Source organism: Stenella coeruleoalba (genome assembly GCF_951394435.1).
Source record: "Stenella coeruleoalba genome assembly, chromosome: 7".
Lineage (NCBI taxonomy): Eukaryota > Metazoa > Chordata > Mammalia > Artiodactyla > Delphinidae > Stenella > Stenella coeruleoalba.
This window is the reverse complement of record NC_137153.1, coordinates 72,271,991-72,299,527: the sequence shown is the minus strand read 5'-3', so window position 1 is coordinate 72,299,527 and position 27,537 is coordinate 72,271,991. Positions and strand designations below refer to the sequence as shown.

General features: G+C 41.6%; 1 protein-coding gene across 2 annotated transcripts in view; it reads right to left on the bottom strand.

Moving 5' to 3' along the window:
- Nucleotides 1–27,537, bottom strand: part of PGM5 (phosphoglucomutase 5) — a 270,967-nt gene that overhangs the window by 129,882 nt on the left and 113,548 nt on the right. For both annotated transcript variants that reach the window (XM_079925684.1, XM_079925685.1), the window contains exons 7-9: nt 24,494–24,609; nt 7,038–7,173; nt 3,283–3,466 (exon numbers count right to left, since the gene is read on the bottom strand). In XM_079925684.1, the coding sequence (XP_079781810.1) occupies nt 3,283–3,466; nt 7,038–7,173; nt 24,494–24,609 (436 nt within the window). The remainder of the gene's footprint in view (nt 1–3,282; nt 3,467–7,037; nt 7,174–24,493; nt 24,610–27,537) is intronic.

Below are 27,537 nucleotides of genomic sequence, written 5' to 3'. Positions count from 1 at the left end.
TCTCCTTGTGGAGGTTAAGTCTCCTTGTATCTTAATCTTGAAATAACCCATAATATAGTAGACTATTTTTAAGTTACAGTATTCTATAATTGAAAAAACATAATAACAAGGGTTGGTGGAAGTGTGCAGAAATTGGAACCCTCATACACTGCCAGGAGGAGTGTAAAATAGTACAATTGTGTTTGGAGACTATCTGGCAGCTTCTTTAAAGGTTAAACAGAGAGTTAACCATTCGATCCAGTAATTCCACTCCTAGGTATGTACCCAAGAGAATTGAAAACCTACGTCTACACAAAAACTTACATGAATATTTACAGCAGCATTATTCATAATAGTAAAAAAGTAGAACCATCTCACATGTCCATCAAGGATAAACAAAATGTAGTTTATCTACACAGTGGAATTATTATTCGGCAATAAAAATGAATGAAGTAGTGATATATGGTATAGCACGGATAGACCCTGAAGACATTGTGCTAGGTGAGAGCAGCCAGTCACAAAGGACCACATATTATATGATTCCACTTATGTCCAGAATAGGAAGACCTATAGAGACAGAAAGTAGATCATTGGCTCCCAGGGGTTAGAAGGGAGATGATAGCTAAAGAGTAGATGGTTTATTTGGGGGGAGGTTGATTAAAAAATGTGCTAAAATTGATTGTGGTAACAATTGCACAACTTTCTCTATGTACTACAAACCACTGAATGGTACACTTTAAATAGGTGAACGGTATGTTATGTGAATTATATCTCAATAGAGCAGTTATATATTTATATTAAAAAACTGCACCATGAAAAAAACCAATATTATGCATTTGATAGGCTCTCAAGAAATACCTACTGAATGAATGCACCAAAGCACTTTATGACTATTTAAAAATAATACTAGTTTATTTAAATTCAAATATGTCTTTTAGGAATGGATAGTTTATTTTGCAACAACGTTGCGTAAACTATGCCCCAGACTCAACTGTCCCCTGAGGTGAATGCTGATACTACTGACATCCCACGAGTGCTGAAACATGGTCCTCAGTGGTGAAAGATTAGCAATGGCCACACCTGTGGAGGAATTTCCCCTCTGTTCCAACAGGAACAACTGTGGTGAAAGAACCATCTGTGGCTTGCTGACAATAGGGATGCCGCTGAGTGTTAACTGATCTCCCGAAACCCTCACTGAGCCAAACCCAGACCAGCAAGAATCTCTAGTGTGACTCAGGGCCACCAGCTAATGAAGGTATCACTTGGGTCCTGGAATCCAGGAAGATGAACAACTACCCTTCCTTTGTTACTTGAGAAACTCCCAAGAGCAGGTCCTGGTAGCACTTATCTATTTATGGTCACCTTTGAGGACAGATGAAAGAGTATGGGGAAAACATCAATAAATGCCGGAGTAAAAATAGAAACCAATATTCAGGGCTGAAGGGGAGGAACACAGAATAAATCGAAGTCCAAACTTGAGATCCAGTTGAGGAATTAGCCTGGTGTGAATGATTAAAGAAAAGCCAAGAAAAAAAAAGCACCCAAATGCTGAGTGCATTGAAGAAGAAACAAGGTAGAGTATTAGTAGATTTAACAGCAAAACAAATGAGCTCAACAAACAAGCTCTGCGTGAGTTGATATGGTCCAGAACCTACCAATGACTAGACATTCCCTTCAAGGAACAGTTTTCAAGCCTTCCTCATCAGGGAACAAAAAACCTCTCAGGGATACTTTAGAAAGCATGTATTTTACGACTCTTAAATTCTACAGTAACAACAACAAAATAAGTCTTGGATTAGGGAAGTTTGTTCTGAGGACCCTGTGTGAAACAGAAGTGAAAATATGGTACCAAACTGGAATAGATTATCTGAGACATGGCGGCTCAAAGATGCACATGTGCTGTGTGCTGGCTTCCTATCTCCAGGGATTCACTGGTATTATTTTGGAGAGAATTCAATCCATTCTACAAGAAAGCATCCTTGTGCAAAACAAATCACAACTACAAAGCCTTGCGTAAAGGTTAGGAGTTTTTATGTATGCTATTTCATTCTATTTCTTAAACAACTCTGTGAGATAGATGTTTCACAGATGAGGAAGAAACTGTGGCTCAAAGAAATCCAACAACCTTCCCAACTAGTAAGTGGCAGGGATAGGATTCAATTCTGGGTCTTCAAACTTCTTAAACACTGTTTTCTCCACTACCCTACACCTTTCCAAAGTAAGACTGTAATGAATTTGTCCAGCCATGGAAGGCCTTCAAGAATGAAAGACTGACATTTTGATAGAGATGAAAGATCACTACAAAACTAAGCAGACCAGAGGGAGAATATAGCAAGAGTAACGGGAGGGTAATGGGCTTTGGAACATCGGCAAGTCAGGGGACCCTAGGGCAAGGACTATGTATGAAACACCAGTCAAAATAAAAATAGCAATATCTACCGTTACATCTAGTCCCCTAAAGCCTACAGCTTCTGATTTATTTTGTTGTCTGTACTTGGTGAAGCACGTATAAGAAGATAAGAATTTGGGGATTTTAGAATGGAACTTCTCTTAACATTACTCAGTGTCTTATTTAGACTCTAAATGTTAAAATGTGCTCCCAGAGTGGCCAACATTGCCATAGCCAATAAATAAACAAAATCGAGAAGAAAAATAATGGTAATAGCTTTCAACATCTCTCATACAATTCACAGAGATGAGATCATAATAAAAGTTGTGGTTGATTTTGCCACTTATCTTTCATTTAATATAATTCTCCACCACAAATCTTACTTTGGGGTTTGTGGGGCAAAATTTCCAATTGTCTCTTCCCCTACCAGGAGTAACAAACCCATCTGGCTAAGCTCCTATCATTGACATAAGGTAATGACATAAGGTAATAAAAGGTGAAACATCCCTGTACCTGGGGGTCCCAAGGAAAGGGATCCCTTGCTCTTGGAAACTTTTCTGAATCTGTCACCAGTCATGGCCACTATAGAGAGGGACTGCAGGCTGCAAACATTTCAGAAAGAAATGTTGGGTCTAAATCTATTTGTGGTGTTGGCCCATCAGTTACCAAGTGGAGAGAATACTGGACAGAGAGCCAGGGCCCTGTATTCTAATCCACTCTCTGCCATTAAGGAGGTAGGTAACCTTCGCCGAGGGCTTTCCTCTCTCCTGGCCACAGGGCTCTCATCTGTAAAATGAAGGGCTCGGAGCAGATCATCGCTGAAGATCTCTCCAGTTGTAGGATATTTTGCATCCCCACCGCACACCACCCCTCCTCTGCTTGATAACCTGTTCTGGCGATTTCATAGCAAGTACCTGTTTCTTGGTCACAGTGCCATCCACGGGGTCCACGTACTCAAAGCTGTCTGTCTTCGCCACACTGTAGACGTGGCTCCCCACAGCAAACTGCTGGCCGATGAAGGACTTGTCTGTGACCAAGGCCTCCAGGTCCCTCATGATGTAATAGGTCGTCTTGGGCTCTAACGCCTCGTAATCAAACCTGGTGAGGGAGGAGCAGGACACAGGATAAACACAAATCTTATCAGAGAACCAGCAGCTGGGTGGGCCTCTCAAGGTCATTTAATCATTGGTTTTGTTTAAAGAAGAACAGCACAGAGAAGCATCTGCAGCTGGTCACCCCTCTTCCCCCTGCCAGCCCTCCATTCATTCCCCACACAGCAGTCAGCATCATCATGTAAACATCAAATCGTGCCAATCCTTTCCTTTAAATCCCTCCAAAAATGCCTGTCACGTTGACAGCAAGAGTCAAAACCCTAACCACAGCCTACAAGGCACTGTGGGATCTGACCTGCCCACGTCCTTGATTTGACTCTGTCCCACGCTCGCTCGCTCTGATTCGCTATGCTCCAGCCACATGGGCCCCCTCTTCAGTCCTCAGAGACACTTTGCCCTTTCCCTTCGTTGGGCCTTTGCTCTTGCTATCTGTTTCCTTTCCCTGGTACAATCTTCCCCAGGCTACTCAAATAGCTGACACTTTCCCTTCCTTCAGCTTCCAAATTTAGTGTTACCTCTAGAAAGTGACCTTCTCTGACCAGTCATCTAAGGTAGCTTCCCTCTATCTCTCCCCCGCCTCTTATCATCCTTTATTTCTTCTTTTGGTAGTTACCCCAATCTGTATTTACTTTGTTTATATATTTGTTTCCTTATTTCTTGTCTTTGCCCCTGAGTACTGTAAGCTCCAGGAGGGTAGAGATCTTACCTGTTTTGTTCTCTGTTGCTTCTGACAAGTAGTGTTTTTTGTAAGTGATGGAATGAAAGATGGGAGGATGTGAAGGAAGAAAGGAAGGACAGAGAGGAATCAAGGCAGGGGAAGAGAGAAGGAGGAAGGGAATTCAATGTACCATAAAACTCTCTTGGAAACTTGGAAGAAATATCACAATTGTTCCATTAAAAAGAAGGTCCCCCTAGCCAAGAACATCAAATATAACAATGGGGCTGGGAGGTGATTAGGGAAAAAAAAAAAGACTAAAAATAACCCTTATCTCATTTGTTGTTGTGGAGTTTAAATATGATAATGCATACCAAGTAGTTGGCACAATGCCCGACGCCAGTGCTTAAAACTATTAATTACTTTTATTCTTAGTCACTGCCATAAGGAAGGGTCTTTCCCGATGTCAGATGGTTTTGACCAAGTCCTTATGGCACACCCACGGGGCTCTGTTTAAGAAGGAAGCCCTAGGTGGGGCAGCTGTGCTCACGCAGCTGTGGTGGGATCTCACATTGGGCTCTCTGTAAACAGGAAAGAAGGTGAGTTCTCAGAGTGAACTAAAGAAGGAAGATCTGAATAGTTGTTACTACTTTTTCCCACCCAAGACCTTTTGTGACTTCAGCAGACAACAGGGTATTGGCCGAAAGGAATGATACCATGGCTAACAATGGGTCCCCTGCACCTGCATCCCCCGTCTCTTCTGTACTCTCTTACACAAGGTGTGCGTTCTAATCCTAGATTCTCTTTAAAGATTACTTTTTGGGAAGGTAAAACCTAGCCAAGCAGAGAGGGGCAGGAGGTTGGGATGAGAGGGTGTAGCAGGAGACAGAGAGGCACTGAAAGAGATTCAGAAGTTGAGAAAATACACTGATGTGACAGGTCACATCCAGTCTATGGCTGAGGTCATCAGACCAGCTGCCCAAATGCTCATCTTCATGCACATGCAGGTTCTAGCACTACCTTCCCCTCACTACCCCAAAACACCCCCTCTGACCATCACCCCCACCAACACACTTTCTACCTTCCCCTCACTACCCCAAAAAACCCCCTCTGACCATCGCCACCACCAACACACTTTCAAGGAAAGAAATTTCAAAATGGAGAATTCCTTCTGGGGTCCACTCACACAAGGAAAATCATCTGGGTTCTCAGATACAACTGCAGGCTCAGTATTAGTTAAGCCAAAATTGTTTAATTATCTCCTCCCCACCAAGAAAGCCGTCAGGCTAGAAATCATTTTCTTTCACAAGCACTTTTAACCTACCTTTCCCAGAGGCTGAAGGAAAGGTTTACTTTCATTCTACCTATTCCCTTGCCTTTTTCTTTATCTCTGTGATCTCCTTGTACAGAAATCTGAAACATAATTCAAAGTCCTACAAGAATTTATACCTCCACTGCATTATATTCTCTAATATGGTATTTGTTATGAAAAAAGTAATTGTCGTGTAACCTCTTGGCCACAAAAAAATGAACTATATTACAAATACACTTATCATAATACCATGTCTTCAAAATGCTGGCAGAAAGCTAGATAATCATTCCACAAATTATGAGGAACGCATCCCTGACTCAGAGCGATCTCACTAAGCCAGAGGCTGGCAGTCATAATATATTTTATCAGGTTGGAGTTTTTGGAGCAGCTTCAGGCAATAAAACAATTTGCTGTGCCAACTGGTCCCTCTGGTATGCCAAAAAAGCCCACAGGAATCAGGATTTTGGGCACTTGTTAGAAATACTAGTGAATAAAACAAGTTCCCGCCTGCCTTGAGAGTCCTTATTATAACACAATGAATAATTTGAGGTGATTTCCCGCCTGTCACATCCTCAGCCTTCTTAACTAAACAGACACCAAGAATATGATGGCGCTGTCTACATTTCCCACAGTACTGCAGTCTCTTTGATTCTACTGAAAACTATCACAGGCTTCCTTATTCTCTGATATTTATTTAAGTAAATGACCTCTTAAGAGAAGAAACAATCACCTTATAAGGGAAGTCTAAAGCTTTCTTTCTGTCCCTTAAGCTCTTGAAACGCAACCAAACATCCAAAGTAGTTAACTATTCATAAGCAAAGCCAATGAGGCACCGTCTCTGTTTTTAATACACAGAGAGCCGCTGAGACTACCCAAGGATTCCCTGCCCTAATCCCACATTCTCCACAGTTAACATCCTTCCCGACCACTGCTCCCCCTAAACCATGGCTTGGTACTAGCATATCTAGCAGGCAGCCACACAGCCAGAAGACTCTGCCCCCATCGCTTGCTTCAACAACAGGAAAGTGGTAGAAACCCCCAACCCTAAGCTCTTTGCCACTGACCTTTCCCCTCCCTCCTTCCCAGGGTAATATTTCTTTTTTCTGTAACTCCTTTCATGCGGACAAAACTTTAGCAAAATCTGGGGCTCCTGAGCCATGTGGTCCCTTCAGAGGATGCCAGCTCAGGCATCTTGGTCACAGTTTGGACCATTAGTGGGAACTTCTGTCTTTGCCTCGCTTTCCTTGATAATTATGGGTGGAGAGCCAACAAGGAAAGCCCCCAGTATGACTGTACAACTTTCATGGCCACCAAAGGACCTTTCAAGGTTCTGTAGTTCAGATTCCCTCTGGGGATGGCTGCCCACCGTACAGGCAGGATGAAAAGATGACAGAGGGGTGTCACCAGGGGAGGGGTACTCCTTGACACCACTGTTACCACCTCTCAGGGTTATCTGGCTCTAGCGTCTCTGCTCCTCAGATCTTCCTGAAAGATGCCTCCCTCCTAAGGTTCTAGCCCACTTTTTTTTAAAAAAAACCTTCTCTAAGAGCAGTTTCCCAGGGTCCATACAGAGACCCTTGCCCTTCTCACCTGCAGTAGTAGTGGCGGCCAAATTTGGCCCAGTGATCTCGGACAATTTCCTCCACACTCTGCTTCCGGGCAGCGATAATGGAGAGCCAGACCAAGACAGCCCAGAGGCCATCTTTCTCCCGGAGGTGATCAGAGCCTATGGGAGAAAGGAACAGTCTGCTGAAGATTTGTTCACGGGGGAAAAGTTAAAGCTAAATGAACTATGAAGACCAGTTAGCACTTGAGTGTTACATTGAAATGGTAGGATATATTTATCTACTGTGTGAAAAACATGTCCCACAGGAATTCCCTGGTGGCGCAGTGGTTGGGAGTCTGCCTGCCGATGCAAGGGACGCGGGTTCGTGTCCCGGTCCGGGAGGCTCCCACGTGACACGTAGCGGGTGGGCCCGTGAGCCATGGCCGCTGAGCCTGTGCGTCTGGAGCCTGTGCTCCGCAACGGGGGAGGCCACAACAGTGAGAGGCCCGCGTACCACACAAAAAAAAAAAAAAACCATGTCCCATAATAAACTTGCATTTCTAAAAGTATGCAACCGAAATTCAAATAACACAAAACAATATCAAAAAGTAAAATAAAATCCTGGAAGTTGTTGAAAGGATCCAAGAGCCAAGCTGACATTACATTTGACTAATGGTATCGTTCATTCAGTAAATATTCGGTGATCCTTACAGTACACCAAGCATTGGTCTAGGTACTAGGGATACGGCAGTGAACAGGATAGCTCTTTATTCAACAAGTTTGAATTCAAGAAGGCAGGGAGGTGACAGGAAAGTAGATGAAAGAACAACATGTGTCAAATAAGGACAAGAGCTATGAAAAAAATTAAACTGGATGATAATGTCACAGAGCACGATATCAGCAAAGACTTCCTTACTAGGGCAGCGCAGCTCACCTAGAGTAGGGTTGAATGGTACTCCCTAACCCCACTCTACCCGCCGAAGATATGGCCACCCAGAACCTGTGAATGTGACCTTATCTGGGGAAATAGTCCTGCAGATATAATTAAGTTAAGGATGTTGGGGTGAGATCAGCCTGGATTACCCAGGTGGGCCCCAAATCCAATGACAAGTATTCTGAGAAGAGAAGACACAGGGAGGAGAAATCCAAAGGAGCAGGTTATGTGAAGACAGAAGTGGAGATGAGAATTATGCTGCCACAAGCCAAGGAAGGCAGGGAGACACCAGAAATTGAAAGAGGCAAGGAAAGGTTCTCCCCTAAAGACTTCAGAGGAAGCATGGCTCTGCCAACACCCTGATTTCAGACTTCTGGCCTCCACAACTAGAAGAAAATTAATTTCTGCTGTTTTAAGCCACCCAGTTCTCGGTAATTTGTTATGGCAGCATTAGGAATACAGGTAGTCAGGGTCAGCCCCGCTGAAGTGATGATACGTGAGCTGATACCCGAGAAGAAGGAGTCAGCCATGCAGAGATCTGGGGACAAAGCACAAAGTCCCTGAGGCAGGAAGGAACTGGGAAGCTTATTCCTCTAGCTATTTACATAGAAAGAGAGGCAGCTCATATTGTGGCATTCACACGATCAAGTGTGCAGGCTAAACAGGTAGCTTCCTGTGCAAAAAGAACCCAGAGGAATATGTTGGAGGCTCATTTAAGCATCTGTCTATTGGCCAATTGTAAGCTCTGTCCCGAATACAAAGGAATGTGTTGTAGTGTAAGAAAGGTGATATAATGGAAAAAGCATGGGGAAGGCTTTGGAATTAGGGTTTAAAACTAAACTCTTCTACTACCCCGGAATGTGAGAAGTTATCGCAAAGTTGTTAACCTTTCTGAGTCTCAGCTTCTCATCTGTAAAATGGGGACACCATCACCCATCTTGTCGGGTTGTCATATGAATTTAATCACACTCAGTGGGTAGGCTCTGGAGTCAGATTGCTCACATTCAAATTCTGGCTCAGCCACTGACCTTCATGTGACTTGCTGTCCTCATCTGTAACATAGGGAAATAATAGCCCCTCCCTCATGGGTTACTATCATGATGAAGTAACTAAATACGCCCAGGTATTTAGATCAATGACTGGGATGTCACAAGTGGTTGTCTGGTTGTCGATCTTATTGGTAATTCACATAAAGTACCAACCTGGTGCTGATTCCTCAAAACGTGCTTTGAGGCAAATTGTTCTCAGTCATTCATTTAATTTTATCCTCTGACTCTAGCTACAGCAGTGTCTTAAGACCAGGAGACTGGGACCAGGGGTTGGATCATTTCTTCTTGCAACAGAGCAATAAAAATGGACAACAGTACTTGGGTTTCAGGGCTATGAAACATAGAAACTCAGAAAGGAAGACCCAATGACACAGAACTGTTTAAACTTTGAAAATGGACTGAAACAATACCTTAGTTAAGTTCGGCAGCTTTGAGAACGTCTCACCAAAGCTATGGACCATTTATACTTCTTGGTACATTTGCAGTGTTAAATGTTAAATGTTTTTCCTCAAAAAGAAAAACATACAACCTTGAGAGGACAGTGAAGATACTTAAAAGGAGAAATGATCAAGTCTTTGACTCCTCCATACACTGGTCAATGGTCTGCTGATGACACTTTTAGATGTCTGGTTGTGAGAACCAGACATCTTCTAATTAGACATCTTCTAGCCTGAGAAGACCCTGGGCTTTTAATCATCACAGCATGGAGTGACTCTAGTCCCATCCAAGGCACTCTGCACACCGCTACAAAAATGGAAGAAATTTGGAAGATGCTGGGTTAGCTCCATGGCCTAGTGCAAAAAAAGAAGTCTAGGAAACCCTGCCCAGTGGGATAATTTCAAAATCCTTTGTCCTTTTACAGCTGAAAAAAAATCACTTTTATTTACTGTCTAGAGAGAAATACCTTTTTGTTTTAAAACATGGGCTTTGCATACCTTGACTCTCCAGCTGGATTACATTACCTAGAGATAGACCCATCAGATTATAAGTCTGACATCTGATAAGATGTCATAACTTAGGGGAGAGAGACATAAAGTTATTTTAGCAGAATCAAAAAAAAAAAAGCCCACACAAACCCACCTCAACCCTTTGTCGCCAGCCACATAGTAAATTGTGAACTGGCTTGGATATTCTCACCTACAAGTTAAACATTGCCCAGATTCATAAGGGGCCAATGATCAAGAAAAATTAACTGTGCTCTTTACAGCTGTTTGAGGTGGGGGATAGAGACACTGATGACTTGCAATTACACACACATGATTCCACTGAACTCTCATAATGTGCTTTAGAGGGGGCTTTGGGGAAACAACTTTCCTTTTAATAACTCTAAGGCAAGTGAACTATAATGCCGTATCCGTGACAGATAAATTCAACAGGAAGTGCAGAAAATACAAAGGCATCAAATGGTTTCCTAAAACCCCACTATAAACAGAGTGAAAATGGATGCGAGAAATGCTGACACTATATATGACAGGACTAATAGACTTTACATTAAAAATGTTTTTATAAGTTAATCAGAAAAAGAGGAACCCCAATAGATAACTGGGTAGATAGGCACAAATGAGCAATTTTCAAGAGAAAAATATTAACAGTCAAAAACATTTGAAAAAATGTTCAATCTCACCTCAGTCAAAGAAAAGTCCATAAAATGGAATCCCATCTGGGGACTTTCAAATTAGCAAGCGTTCATTAGGGGCAGGGGAACACCCAGTACTAGCAAAGTACCAGTGTAAACGTGTACAGTTTGGTGGAATAATTTGGCAATAATAATCAACAGCCTTAAAGTAGCAACCAGCTTTGGACCCAGCTATGCTTTTTCTTAAATTTTAGTCGAAGGGACATTCACTAAAGCAGCTTAAAGGAGAGAGAAAGTTGAAGAAATAATAAAAAGGAAAAAAAATTGTTTCTAAAAGAAGAGGGAAAGTTGAAAAATGAATACTAATTGTTAAAGAATAGGAAATGGTGGAAAATCCAGACAAAAACTTGTGTAGATAGATAAAATATTGAATAAGAATCTTTGGTGACACACGGAATGATGTTCATCCAATTTTAATACAAGTTAAAAAATCAGGTTACCAAAAAAGAGTGTTCAGTATTTTTTTGGTAGAAGAACACATTTAGATATGTATTTATGTGTGTGCACAGGTTATCAACAGGATACACGCCCAGCCGTTAACAGTGTTATCTCTGAAGCAGAACTGCGAATGTTTTGCTTCTTTTTCCTTTGCAGTATTTCCACAATAAATGTATATTATTTTCATTATAAGAAAAAAAAATTTTAAAGTGGTCAACGGTGTGTACAAATTCACATTTGAAAACATGAAATCCCATCTACCAAGGGTTAGCTGGGATATTAAAGGGATCAATACCGCTGATGAACAAGTGATGAATTTTGAACCTATTGCTCATCCCATTTCTTAGATTGAGTAATAGCTATTTAGAGCATAGAGACTGTATCTGACTCCCTCGTGGGGCTCACAGGTTTTGGGATTAGGTTCAGGATGTACTGTAAGGCTTTAGGACTTGACAGAAAATGAGAACAGGGAAGGCAGTGCACTGCTGAGCTGTCAGCATTAGCCTTGGGGGAAGCTGGGCTTAGGGGATGTGTTTCGTTCACCTCACAGGGAGACTCTACTAGCAAGGACAAAGCTTCAGATTCATCCCAATAGCCCCTAGGGCATTTCTACTATTGCTGACAGCCCACGAAGAGGGGCTCACTCAGCCTGTGTTTCACTCCCTATCTTCCCAGGCAAAATCTCTACACTCTGTGAACAGTTGTTTGGGGAAAAACAAATAAAATAGCTCTTTTACTTCATATATTCACAGCTGCTCCATCTTTAGAACATGAGATTCCAGAAAAAAATTCTTCGGCACTAATATTTATACATGCATACTATTGCCTGTACAATTTTTAATAGATTTTATTTTTCAGAGCAGTTTTAGCTTCCTAGCAAAATTGAATGAAAAGAACGGAGAGTTCCATAAGAGTCTCTGTCTTCACACAAACACAATCTCCCCACCATCAATATCCTGCACCAGAGTGGGCTGTTTGTTACAAATGATGAACCTACACTGACACATCATCACCCAAAGTCCATAGTTCAGGTGAGGGTTCACTGATGGTGTTGTACATTCTATGGGTTTTGACAAACATATACCCACCATTACAGTATCATACAGAACAGTTTCACTGCCCTAAAGTTCCTCTGTGTTCTGACTCTTCATCCTTCCCTCCCTCGTAGCCCCTAACAACCACTAATCCTTTTATTATCTTTATTGTTTTGCCTTTTCCAGATTATCAAATCATTGGACTTTTTAGTTTGGCTTCTTTCACTTAGTAGTATGCATTTCAGGTTCCTCCATGTCTTTTCATGTCTTAATAGCTCATTTCTCCTTAGCATTGAATAATACAGTACAATTTTTGAAGTTTGCTTCCTCTGGATTTCTGGCTGGTGGTGCAGCCAGAGCTTGCCACCTGGTTCAGAACACTGCAAGAAGCTTTAACCCATATTTCCAAAGCCTGTAAGTACCACTCAACTGGCCTTCCTCTATCCAGGCTAGCCCAGCCCGAAGCCCACTCAGACTTGCTTTGACCAGCCTGGAAAAGCAGTCATCCCCACCCAGATACCAGAAGGAAGGGGCTCAGCTCTCCCTGCCACAACTCCAGGAAAAACGGACACCAAAAACAGGTCTATTTTTTTCTTATCAGAAACATCCCTACTCTTCTATTCCCTAAAACTAGACTTTGAATTTTCTCAAGCTTTAAAACCATATTACTTTGAGCTAGGCAGTACACCAGTAAGTATACTGACATAAAAGAAACAGGGGGAAAAAAAGAGAGTACTCAATCTCAAAGGAATCTTCCTCAAATGGAAATGCCAGCACAGGCAAATCAACTCAATAAAACACCACACATGTTACTAAAAGATCAAGTCATCTCAGCTGAAACTCAGATCAGGAAAGTCTGAATTTGTCATTTGGGAAAATATAAATCATTATGCACCTGTTGCCAACTCCAAGCTAGAAATAAGTTAGTGGTTCTCAACCCAGGCTACCCATTAGAATCTCCTAAAGAACTTATTAAAAATACCAATGCTCAGGCCCCACCCCGGACCAATAAAATCAGAATTTTTGGCAATGGGACCCAGGCATCAGTATATATATATTTTTAATTCCTTGGGTAATTTTTATGAGCAGCCAGAGTTGAGAACCTGTTTTAAGAGAAACCTACTCAAAACAGTCCCATATCGGGGGCAGATTACTTAGGGGTAGTGAATTAGGCCTCTTCCTCTATTTGCTCAAATTTGGCACTAAAGGAAAGTGGTCATTGGTCTCTAGTTCGATGGATGCCCCTGGCCCTAGTCACGGGGGGGGCCTCTCACTGGAGCCAGCTTCAGTATCATGGTGTTCCCCCACCCCTTTCGTCTGGAAATCTTGTGAGGGCCTTGCCAAATGTGGGGTAACCAACTCATCCTGGTGTGCCTGGGACTTTCCCCATTTTAACAGGAAATGAACAATGATCGAGGAAACCTCTCCATCCCATGCATACCAAGGTGGCCGGCCAGCTGATAAGGAAGGCCACTTGCTCAAAGACGCTCCTGACGGTTTTCAGGATATGTGCATATACAGCACGTATCTAAGCACACATAGTTCCTAGAGCCAGAAACGATAGGAAATATATCTGTATACTTGCTCTTGATGCGGAATTACACAGCAAGAGAAATTCCATTTTTGGAAGAATAACAGCAAGGCACCAGGCACTTCACTCAGTACTTTATACATTATCTAATTTTGACAATTTGATAGCTTCTTTTTACAGATAAGAGATTGAGGTTAGGTCATTTGTATGAAGTCACATGGCCACTAAGGGATGAAAAGAAGATTCACACCTGGGCAGTTTGGCTCCAACGCCTGTGGACATAACCACTGCTGGAAATGCCCAGTAAAGCCAGTGGTCCTCAGGAGCTGCAATAAGGCAGATAAAGTGCCCCAGGTGGTTAGACCTGAGGCAACCCTTCTGAAGATCTGGGTGATGGACTGGTATTTTTTCCTCCTCACACTAGACATTCAGGAGAAGTTGCCAAATTTCCCTTTACTTCTCCTCTCCTATCGATTTACCCTTTTCATTTACAGATGAAGTTTTCATTAATTTGCAGTGAAATTCTTTCCATCCTCTTTTTATCCACTCAAGGATTTGTCTTTTCAAAATAGTGAAGTCATGAGGGAACACTGGGAGGCACCCCTTGCAGGGAATCGGAGATTTGAGAACATGCTATTGAACTGTGACAGGTTGTTGTTTTTGTTGTTTTTTTTCCATGTCTCAAATTGCTCATGTTCAGCTCTTTAAATCTGGCCAAAAAGCAGGGCTCATGGAAAAATTGTCACTTTTCCATGCTTAAAAAGAAATGCTTCTTGGGCTTCCCCGGTGGCGCAGTGGTTGAGAGTCTGCCTGCCCATGCAGGGGACACGGGTTCGTGGTCCAGTCCGGGAAGATCCCACATGCCGTGGAGCGGCTGGGCCCGTGAGCCATGGCCGCTGAGCCTGCGCATCCAGAGCCTGTGCTCCGCAACGGGAGGGGCCACGACAGTGAGAGCCTCGCGTACCGCAAAAAAAAAAAAAAAAAAGAAATGCTTCTTAAAAAATTAATGCTCTAAAATGTTTACAATTGGAAAACAAAGCTGTCCTGCATGTAAGCGGGTCAGAGCCAGCTGTCAGCTCAGAAAGGTAGGATGGCAGTAACCGACCATGTAGCTCATGCTGTGCTGTGGGCATCCTGGCTCCCAATGCTATGTAACAATAAATTTGATGATGATGATGAAAATAATAATAATAGTGTTTGACACAATAATGCAGCAGGGCTCTTGGCTAGTACCCTGACCGTTGCAACGCCCTGTAAACTCCATGAGGGAAGGACCCTTATCTGAAATGACTCATCATTCTATCCTGGCCCTGGCTCATAGAAGGTGCACAGTAAACCTTCATTGAATGAGTAAATGAATGATTAGGTGAAACTCTAGTATGTAGTGTGATTCATCAGATTCACTCCTCACTAAAAGCTAGAAGCAACCTAAAAAGATATATGGGAAAAAACTTTATAGATCATCCCATTGAACAGATTCAGCTTACAAATGAGGAAACTGAGGCCCAAAGAAGTGATCTGTGTAAGGAAGTTCAATGACGGAGAGGGGGAGTCAAGGTCTAACTGGGTCTAACTGGGACTGTCATCTCCTGGTGCTGTGTTGCTTACAAGACACCATTCTTCCACGTCCCCGGCATGCATTCCATCCCCATCTAAAAGAATTAACCAGATGGGAGAAAAGGACACCTTTGGCATGTCCTTAAACAGGAGCAGCAGAGTAAGACTGGGTTTGAATCCTGGCTCTGCCGTGTGAACTTGGCCAGTGGTTCGACTTTCCTCTCTAAGCCTCAATTACCTTATCTGTGGTCATTATGGTCCCTAGTTCATTTTAGAGTCAAGAAGTCTCAGTGAAATGACATATAGGAGGCCCTAAGAATGTACTTATCACTCAAGAGATGCTCAATAAATAACAAGTATTAGCACTGTTTCATTAACACAGCAGCCTACAGCAGCCAGGCCATCTATCCCATCTATCCCAGAGGAGGAGAAAGCGTTAACTACGTCAGGGCTGGTCAGCTGACACTTGTCCCTCACAGGAGCAAGCCAAGGTACGGGACAGTGGGACCTCCTGACTCGTACGTCCCATCCCATTTCTTTGTCTCCAGTGCTGATGGGAACAACACAACCCTCTAAGAATTGTTCCTTGCTTGGTCATAAGCTGAACCAGAAATCTCTCGAGCAGGTTTAAAGCCTGCACCACAGGGTTGAGGACCTGTCACTCTTTAGGCATTGTACTTTGTTCTCAGTGGGGCTACCTGGCACCTAGGAGAGAGTAGCAGGCGAAGCCTCAAAGCACAACTTTAGGGACTGCATCTTAAATACCAAGGGATGGGTCCCCTTGTTAAAAGCCCCCTAGGAGACACTGTGAAAGGAAACCCTTAGTCTGTTTGGAATTCTTCAATCCGTGAAGATTGAAGAATGATTTCCCAGGATTCCCAGTCCCAGCATGCACGGGTAAGTGTGGACACAGCCTCAGAGGGAGGCCCCATTCCTTTCTTTCTGCTCCACACTTTGGTGTCACACAACACCCCTCTTGCCACTTTTCATCATTGAAAGGGTCAGTGGAACTGGAACTGTGGCGACCCCAAGAAAAGGTTTTGTTTTGTTTTGTTTTTGATGGAGACATTCTTTCCACTCCAGGTGGGAGCTCTCTTGCCCAGCACAGGGGTTGAGAGTTTGTAGAGGGTCCAGAGGAGAGTTTCAGTTTTCAGAGTTTACAAGGAGGCTCTTGGGGAGCGTCAAGCACAGCACCTCTGTGCTCTGGCCCAGCCTAGATTGAATTGCACATGTGCACACAGCCTGTTTCAACCTGCCCAGCAGAGAAATTGCTCTCCTTGTGCTGATAATGCTGTCATCACGGCCTCCTCACGTCACATCTGCTACCCAGCCAAATGTACACAAATCGGCCAGAAATAAGAGAAAGAAATGTGGTAGAACCTCAATAATCTGAAACTCACAGATATATGGGCCTCCTTCTCTGGCCTAGAGACTGGACAGATGTGAAAACTGCCAAATGTAGAGTTAATGATTATCTAAATAGGGAATGAACTAAAGCTTTCCTTTATTGTACCTTAAAAAAATCTGGCATTAAATAAAAATAACTGTATAAGTAAGAGACAGTTAAACCTATTCAATATTCAACAGCACTCCTGTGAACCTAATCTTGAGTTAGGATGTACATAGTTCATGTGTGAAATACAGATGAAGATGCAGGTATGGAACTTGAAAGTGTTATATACTGTTTAACTGTTACGGAAAATAAAATGTCCATTCACAAAGCAACCAGAGAGTAAGTCAGTAATATGAACCATAAGACAATAGAGCAGAGAATGTCTCTGCTAAAGGCTGTAAGAAGATCTTTATATACAAAAGATCACTAAAGCTGGAACCTGGCCGCTATTGAACACGGCTATTTACAGGTAATTGTCAGCAGCCTCCACTCCCCCCCGGGAAATAAATACGTTAATAAAATGAATTATAAATACTTAACAGGATTTAAATTTTTTAATCTGTTCATTAACACAGGTCTTGGGAATGAATTTTCCTAGAAGCACTTTGTTCGCTATTAATTTGTGCTAATAATGATGTGATAATTGAAAGTACCAAAAGTTTATTTCAAAATTTTATATAATTCCAATTTTAATATCATTCATAAAATCCTTCCTCACCGCCTTCCAACCGGTCTATATTTATGTGGTTTTGTTTTCATGAATTCTCCCAAATCTTGGGATACCCTAATGCCCAGATTTCCAGAAATACAACCACTCAAGAATGATAAAAATATAACTACTAACAATGCAAAGAAGAAATACCAAAATGGAAATTCTTTGTTTCTTCCTCCCTTCTTTCCTTCCATCCATCTACCTTCCATCCACCTTTCCTCCCTTCCTCCCTTCCTCCCTCCCTCCCTCCCTCCCTCCCTTCCTTCCTTCCTTCCTTCCATCCTTCCATCCAACCCACAATCACTCAAAGCCTATCATATATATAAGAAATAGAGCTGAGCAAGAGAGACATGGCCCCTGTCCTCAGGGCATTTACGGTTGCATGGCAAGCAGAGGGATCCAGAAAAATCTCAAAAGACTGGAAAGATACTCGAGATTTCCTGTGAATGAAACACATACATACTCTGGGCCTCTTCCTTTTGTGCTAGAGACTGGAGAGATATAAAAATTGCCAAGGTCAAGAGCACCAGAGTTCACAGTGAAAAAAGTTGGTGTGACAATGAGGGACAAGTCATGTTGGTGCCAGGAGACCTGGATTCAATTCCAAATTTCCAGAAAGAGATGGAGGTATACAAAAGGCTTAGCAATGCCCCCAGTGCATACTAAGTGCTCATTTAAAAAGATAATTGTTATTATTGTGAAGAACTCAACAGAGAGCACTTTCTTGGAAAGAGAAAACACTGTTGTATTGCCTGATTTTATTTGGCAAATTTATATGGCTACTGACATTAACTTTTTAAAAATACATAACAAAAGTAATAGTAATACTCAAGATGGTGATCAGCTTGGAGGTCTTCCAGGCATTCACAAACAGAGCGATTCTTTATGTTACCTGTAAAGGGACAAGCTTTGGCGTGATAATTCATACACTCCCCAGATGGTATGACTTCTTACAAAACTGATGACAATGATAGCAACCAATAGAGCATCATCAAGAAATTGCCCCCAAACCTCAAAGTTTTTGGTTTTTTAGCTCTTAGTTTTAGTATTTTAGTACATCCCCTTTTGTGTATGGGAACAAGTCCAGATTCCTTCCAATTTGGAACTTGAGAGAGTTAGCCAGAATGCCATTTAGATGAACAGCTTTCTTCTGTTAAAGGATTTGTAAAATGTCCTCCTTTCTCTCGGAAAAGAGTTTTCCAAAGCCCTTCCCAGGAAGTGGATGAATATCTGGCTCTAGCACAAAAGATGATTTGGCTTCTGAAATGACCTTGGTTCTTTGACAGAGCAATAAATATAGGCTCCCTATTGTCCAGGACCTGCACCTTTCCACAGGAGAGAAGCCTGAACTCTGATCCTATCACCAGCTTGTTACCTTGGAAAGTTCTGGGAGCTCAAGATGCCGGCTGATTTTCCCCTGAGGGAAATTTCCACTCAGGGTATATCCTTCATCTCTTGGGCAAAAAGCTTGGCATTCCTGAGCCTGAGGCAGATCCATATTTTCAAGGTTTCTTGGCACTAAACTATGCTTTCCTAGTTGGTACACAGCTCCATGCTCCAGGGGCACTCAAAAAGGCCTCCACTAGAGAAAGCTTTGATAAGTTTTAGAAGCGTCTCCCTAGTCTCAGGTCTAAAATCTTGCCATCTCTCTGCTTTCTCCTTCCTTAATTAGCCCACTTGGTTTTGAGAACTATATCCCAAGGCAGATGGGGAGCTCCTGTGATCAGCTGACTTTTACAGGCTGGAATTGTAAGGGGTCAGAGAGACCATGTGGCTTGTCTGTAGGTGGCAGGTGAGGGTCTTGAACGTACTCATCAGCTTCACGTTCCAGGCCTCTAGACTTCCTGAACCGAACTTGGGGTGGCATCTCAGACACACTCTTTCTACCATTCCTGATGAAAAACAAATACTGGTTTTCACTAATGTTTCCTACTCCTGACTGCACATCAGAATTACATGAGGATACTTATTTAAAATGCAGACTCTCAGGCTCCACCTTGCCAGGGATTCCAAGCAAGGATAGGATAGAAAAAATCTATATTTTTAGCAAGCTTCCCAGGTGATTCTTACACATTCAGTTCAGTGCCTCTCCAAGAACCGGCATTAATGAGGAACAGCATGAATCCACTTTTTCCTTCCAAGACTGAGTGGTCCAGTTCCTCAGGCCTTCTAACAGTCATTCACTGTCGGGTGCTGGAGAGATGGAATTAGCCATTGCTTTCATCGGAAAGACTGATCGGCACAGTGGAAAGCAGCATACACCGTATGGGCAGGAGACCTTTTAGTTCAACTGTAATTTAATTCAAGTGGAGGCCTTTTCCAGGCTCTGGGGCCCTGGGTGAGTCACTTAACTACTTCTTGGGTTCAGGAGCTTCACCTGGCGCATCAGGCCAGTGTCACCAGAACCTGAAGAATGGTGGGGGTGGGCAATACCTTCAGAGCGCTACACATTGGAAAATCTCTTGTGCTCCTTGAAAGGAAAATGGCAAGCAAATATAACAGCGGGAGGCTTTTAAAAGTCCCTTCTAGTCCAGCCCACATGTGGCACTCAGCATAACAGTCTGAAAGCAAAGCTTGCTGGAAAGTGGCTGCAAGCAGACCTCCCCCCGGGAAGACCATGGTTTCCTACTTCCAGTTGAGTCAAGTCTCAACGTCTAAGCTAGGCAGGCAAAGGGCTTCAGAAATGAGCCCCTCCCCACTGGTATTTCCAAGACTGTTTCTTGATACTCCCTTCTCTACCCTACGCTATCAGTCAGAGGTTAGTGAACTACAGCCCATGGGCCGAATTTGGACTTCGGCCTATTTTTGTAAGTAAACTTTTATTGGCACACAGCCATACTCATTTATGTACTGCCTACGGCTGCTTTTGTGTTACAGTTACTGAGTTGAGTAATTGTGGAAGAGACCGTACATAGCCTCTCAGTTCACAAAGCCTAAAATATTTACTATCTGGCCCTTTACAGAAAAAGTTTGCCAACCCCTGATATAGACCAGTCTTTTTCAGTCTTTTGGCCATGACCCACAATAAATACATTTTACTGTGAGATCTAGCAAACACGTAGATACCTGTGCACATATTTACATATAAATATTTCTCAAAATAATATTTACCTTTCCTAAATACAATGCATTCTGATAGTTTCTAGCCTATTATATTTTCTTAAAAAGCTGTTCACGACTATACCAACCTCATGACCCCAAATTAGTCTTGATTCATGTTTGGAAAATACTTCTCTAGACAAACTGAACAGCTAGCTACTTACAACACATGGCCCCTCCTCTCCCACTTCTATTCCTTTCTTGATATTGTTGCCCCCATCTGACAAGCCTCTGTCCTTTCATCTTTATGTGTGCAAATCCTTCCCATTCTTTAAGAACTACGCGAATTCCATCTCTTCCAGGAAGTCTGCTTTGAGCCTCCAGTTCCAAACCACTTTCTCCTTTTCTCATCTCCCACAGCACTTTTTCTATTCCTCTATTGTGGAACTTTAAAGTTTCTGCTTTGTAGAAAACTCACCTGTGCATCTTTCTAACTATGTAAAGATCTTGAATCTCTTAAGGCTATGGTCTTTTTTGTATTCTACATACCATCCAATACAGTGCCCTGTACTCTGTAAGTACTTCATCCTTTAATTTTAAAGACTATAAATTTATGGTCTATTGTAAGCACTGAACAAATGTTTATAAAGACAGAGAGAGAGAAAGAGAGAGAGAGAGAACCTGGACTTATCAGTTTCCATTCCAGTTGCTAGATTTGTGTTATTTTAATAACCAGCAGGGAGAATTATTATATACAATATACAATCCCTGATTTTTTGAGTCACAGTCACTGGTTTAGACACACAGAACACCAAAAAGGATACACAGAACACCTATTTTTAGGGCCTCAGCAGAGAAAAAGTATAACAGTTTCAACTATCCCAAGCAGACCTGCCATCCATAAGTTCTGAGATCGAACAGTAGTAACTGAGAGAGCTTGATATGATCTCTCTTTTTCCAAGGAGAAAAAGGTGCCTGCCAACCCTTCTGCACCATTAATGCTATTAGCGTCTAGCTGATTTGGGTAAAAGGAGAAAACTTCCCAGGAGAAGATCCCTTCAGGAACCCTGACATAGCCTGAAATGCTGTCATCATGACTAGTTAGAGTGGTTTTACTGCAATCTGTTTAAGCATGACCAAATAAGACTTATTCTTAGGAATTCAAGGATGGTTTGGTATCAGCAAATCAATCGTATTTCATTACATTAACATAATAAAGGAGAAAAAACATTAATATATCACTTGATTCTGAAAGGGCACCTTCCATCAGCCATTTATAATATGATTCTAAGAAATATTAGAATAGGAAAAAAAACTACATAAGCATGATAGGGATTTTACCAATATTAAAACGAAATCATCAAAATAGATGGTAAAATACTGAATTGATTTCCATTAAAATCATGAACTATCACAATTGTTATTTAATATTATTTTGAAGATTGCAGCTAGTGCCATAAGAATATGAAATAAAAGATCTAAATATTAGAAAAAAAAATCTTTAGTCATAAATTATATGACTGTATACCTAAAAATGTAGACTTTTTAGAAAAGAAAATGTCATAATTAATGATAGAATCTGTTAAGGTGGCTGTGAACCAGAGAAAAGGCATATTAATCAATAGCTTTTCTTTATCTGTTATATGTTTATATGTTATGTAAACAAATTAGAAAGGAAAATGAAGATATTAACATTAAAATCAAAGCTGTTAAAAGCTCTATAGGACATATGACCCAGTTTCTTCAATGAATAAATTAGAAAGAGAAAAGGTAGAGGGGAGAAATGCAGATTAAAAGAGACTTAAGAGGTATCAACGAATTATGATGTAAGATCTTTTGGATCCTAATTGTAAAAATTTATCGAGGGAAATGTTGAGAATAGGAGAAATTATTAAGAAATTACTTTTGGAGTTCCACTTCTGCACTTCTGTTTAGGATGTGGAAATCTATAAGAGAATGTCACTCCCATCCCAGTAATAAGAAAAGGCCAGGAAACTACAGCATAACTTTAAAAAAAAACCATCTGAGGTCACAGGAAATAAAGTGAATTCCAAAGAGTCTCAAGGCAAGACAGGACACAAACCATCTCACCTTTAGCAGAGCACAGGAGAAAGAGGATGCTTCCATACAGGTGAATAATAAGAAGTCACATAAGAGTTTTAAACATTCTTAAAGACCAAGTATAGCCTATTATGATAGTTTTAAATTGCTTGGAGTCCCAGATATGAAGGGCACATTCCAAGTTATTTCCCATAGGCTCCACTGGGTACTCACAAGAAAGACTGGAAAAAGAGAGAGAGAGACTTGGTGGTGCTGACATGCAGGAAATGATCAACTCCTGCCAAGAGATAAGCCTGAAACCCTTCTAGTTCCCCAAACATTTCTTTCATAGGAAACAAAAGCCTTAAGCTCCTGGATGATTGAGCTTCAAACCTTCTCATCCCTAGGATCCAGGCAGAGGTCCACTGCTTCTGAAATAGGGGTTGAAGTAAAAACTCTCTGTCCCTGGACAAAGAGTAGGAAACCTTGGGCCCAGAATCCTACACCAATACTAAACAGACCTGCTGCCACTAGAAAAGGGTCAAGTACCTAATAATAGAGGTCTATTTTGTCTCACAGACATGCAGTAACTGCTGAAACCTGTGAATGCAACAGAAACGCTGAAAAATCTCCTCCATCTCCCCATTATCACTTTCAGTACATAGTAAAAATATCCCACTACCAGAAGAATTTGAAGCCTGTGATACATTGATATACTAAAGATTATAACAGAAACAATAAAATCCAAACCCAGCTCAACTCCTGACTATATTTAATGTAACTTTGCACACTAATGCCCTGAGAGAAGAAGAGGTATGCCCATTTCTGTGTATAAATATTATTTACCTGAGTCTCTACTGTTCTTATATACATACAGTCCAGCATTCAGTGAAAAATTATGACATGCAAAAATCAAGAAAGAGTAAACCATTGCTTTATCAAAAGACAAAGCAATCAACAGAACTAGAGTTAGAAAATAACCAGTTATTGGAACTATCAGACAGAAAGTTTACAATAACTATGTTTAATATGTTAAATGATCTAATGGAAAAGATAAACAACAGATATAAACAGATCAGGAATTTCATCAAAGAGATGAAAATTATTTAAAAAGAGTCAAAGAGAAATACTAGAAATAAAAACTACAATATCAGAGATGAAGAAATCCTTCACTGGGCTCAGCAAAAGACTGGACACAGCTCAGGAAAGAATTAATGATATGCCAATAGAGATTATCTTGACTGAAACACAAAAAGAATAAAGAGTAAACAAAACCAAATAGTGCATGTAAGGGCTCTGAGACAACACATGGTCACAAATTATCTAACATTATGTAATTAGAGTCTCAGAGGAGAGGAGAGAATAAGGAAAGAGAGATATTAGAAGAGGTAATGGCAGAGAATTTTCTAAAATTAATGAAAAACAACAGATCCAAGAATCTCAAAGAATCCTAAGCAGGGTTTAAAAAAAAAATACATGTACCTATACATTTTATTAAACTGTTAAAAACAAAAGATAAAAAGAAAATGTTGAAGCCAGCCAGAGGTGGAAAGTAGGCGAAATTTAAATACAGAGCAATGGTGATAAGAATTAGAGCCGACTTCTTGGAAACTGTGCAAGCCAGAAGACAACGGTGTGACATCTTTAAAATAGTGAAAGAAGAAATTATTTTTTTAACATTTTAGGTGTGATAATGGTACTACAGTTTTATATATATATATATAATATTTTTTTTTTTCTTTTTTTCCCTCATACTTATAAGATTCACACTAAGGATTGCTTCACAATAATCAGAGGGGAGGGCTCCTCTTGTGGATGAAGGTAGAGATAAAGTAAGATTGACCAGGAGTTGATGATGGTTGAAACTATGTGATGAACACATGGGAATCTGATATATTTCCTCTCTCTCTCTCTCTCTCTCTCTCTCTCTCTCTCTCAAAGAAGAAGAAATGGGCAGAAGACGTGAAGGTGTCATAGCACATATCCCACTAGGTTTCTCTGATTTTTTTTTTTTTTTTTTTTTTGCCTCTAACTCTTTCACCAGCCTTTCATTCACAGTGGACTCACAGGTCCCCAAACTAGGGTCACAGAGTTCTGCAGCCACCCTCTCCAGTAACACCAACCCAATAAAGCCTACCAGTGCCAAAGCTCTCTTCTCCACACAGAGAGCACCGGCCTGAGTCCATCAAATTTGAGAAGAATCTCCATCCAGCTGGGGTCTCATACACAGGGACCTTCATTGATTTGGCCACTCTGAAAAATGAAATTCGAGGCAACAGTTAATTCATATTTCTCCTTTCCTTTTTTTTTTCCTCAGCACATAAGGAAGTCTTTAAGATCTGTTACTGCCATAACTAGATTTTAGAACATCCTGAACAACATGGACAGTTTTCAAGATGTCAAGCCATAAGGTAGAGAATGATAAATAGCCTATTCCAACGGTACTCAATTTTGCTTTCCCCATAATATAGAAGATGTTCAGTTAATGTATAGCGTATTCTCACATTTATGTTTCACTTCTATATATATTCCTTTATCTTGGTGGTAAGATCCCAGTTGGGGAATCTCAGAATTTAAATTAAGGTGGTATTTGGGTGCAAACACTTTGGAATATTGTTTGACAGTATCTACTAAAGATGAATATACACATATCCTATGAACCAGCAATTCAATTCCTAGAAGTTAATACTAACGATGTAGTAGACACTGTGGTACACTGCTCAGCTTCACCTCCAACACGCACACGCGCACACACACACACATTTTAGGACTTTTAGGACTGGAACACTCTACCAGCTTCTAGGAATGTTAATGGCTTCTAGGAATGGTGACAGCTCACGGATGTGGCCCCCACTCTCTGCTAAAGAGAGATGTCTCACTCAAAATCATGCTCCCTTCCTTGGGTCAATCCACATCCAATGCCTGGCAAATGAGAGATGTATAAAGGTCTAGGCTTCTTGCCCCTATTTGGCACAACTCTGTAGGGCCGTTTCAGCTCCAACTTCTCTGTCTGATCCTCCTTCCTCACTTCCCCATAGGTATTGCTCTTGAAGGAAACTTTGATCTTGATGGCAGAAAGGAATAAAGTTCCTGCAAGCGAATCTATCTCAGAGCTGCTTCCTGGGGAGCCCAGCAGGTGACATTACTCAACAGAGTATGTACACAAGATTTTTTAAAAAATGATCATAGAATCACAATTGGTAATAACTGAAACAAAAGTCCATCAAAGTAGAAGGGACAAATGATTTGCAATATATAATGCAATAGCATAAATTTCATTGAACAAACTAGTGCTACGTGCAACAACTTGAATGAATCTCACAAACATAATATCACGTGAAAGAAACCAGTATCAAAGGAATACACACTATACAGTTCCATTTAGATAAAATTTAAAAACAGCTAAAACTAAGCTTTACTGTCAAAACTCAGGCTCAGAGGACCCAGAAGGTCAAGTATTTTGTTCAAGATCTCACAGAGATAAGAGGCAAAGCTAGATTCTGGACCCAAGTCTGCTTAATTTCTGTCCATGTTCCATTCCACTACACGATGCTGTCTCCCCAAATGTTTTAGTGCTTCAAGACATATACAAACCTCAAAGTTGGCTGGGGAATGAGCTGCTGCCACAGACACTGGCCTGAAGAGTTTCATCAGCCCCACATGGAGGCAACCCAAAGAGAAAAACATCAAATGCCTGCCACCAGCAAGGTTTAGTCCTTTGATGACTATAGGTGCAGAAGGTGACCATGGAGAGGAACCAGTGAGGGTATCTCGGTGAAGAAGAGGAAGAAAAATGCACATAGGACAAAGGACACGATGTAATAGTGATTTCTTTAGGTTTGTTTTGTGGCCACCTAGAGGAAAAAATATCTAGAACTCTTGCCAGAGGAACATAACACTTCTCTTTCCATTGAACCCAAATGTAATTAATGTGCTCACAATCTTGAAAAAACTGTGTGCCAAGTCTCTTTCAAGTTTGCTTTGAGGGACTTCCCTGGTGGCACAGTGGTTAAGAATCCACCTGCCAATGCAGGGGACATGGGTTCCATCCCTGGTCCGGGAAGATCCCACATGCCGTGGAGCAACTAAGCCCATATGCCACAACTACTGAGCCTGCGCTCTAGAGCCCGCAAGCCACAACTACTGAGCTCGCATGCTGCAGCTACTGAAGCCCGCACACCTAGAGCCCACAGAGCCCACAACAAGAGAAGCCACCGCAATGAGAAGCCCATGCACCGCAACAAGGAGTAGCCCCCGCTCGCTACAACTAGAGAAAGCCCCCACGCAACAATGAAGACCCAACGCAGCCAATAAATAAATAAATAAATAAACAAAGGTTCAACTTAAAAAAAAATGTCTTAAAAAAAAAGTTTGCTTTGAAAACAAGCACCTTTTGGATGCTTGGGTGTTACATCAAATGTTCTCTTTTCCTCAGTAGTCTAAGAAAGATATACAATCATGTTTACATCCTGGTAGGAATAATGAAATAAATCCTCTCCAAATTGGAGAGCAAAGGTAAGCTTTCACAGCCATTAATTTAAGGTCAGAAGCTCAAGGAAGGAGAAATCATTCACACTGAAGCCTTCTAGGGCAGCGCATAATAAAGCCAGGGTCAAAATTAATTTAGCTAAAATGAACGCATAAGATTACGAAATAGAATATGCAACATGGGGCAGAGGTGAGGGTAAGAGAGAGGCTAGAGGGTGTGGGGATATATATTCTCTGGCCAAAACATTCTTGTTGGTTCAAAGCCAAGTTGGCAGAACTGAAAGGAGGGGAGAGGATTTCCCCAGCTCACCCTTCTCAGCTGACCACTGTCAGGAGGTCATCAGGCTGAAGGCTGAGGCTGGATTTTAAAGGACCGGATACTTTTATGACTATGAGCCACATCTGCAGCTGTACAAGCTAAGATAACAATATGGGTAATTAAATTCCCGGATCCTGAGCATGAGTTGATGTGTCCTACAGTCAGAAAGGAATGCCCCTCCCTTCTCCTTCTACTGAACTTGGGACCCATCCCAAGCATAACATTCAGCAGATACCAGGCTCTAGACTGGTGTTTGGCAGGAGGCCCCAGTGGAGTCTCTGGTACAAAAGCTAAAAATGAAGCAGCTCATGCTGAGGGTCTGCACCCCTCTCCTCGACTACCACCACCATGTGTCAGAGACAAACAAAACTCAC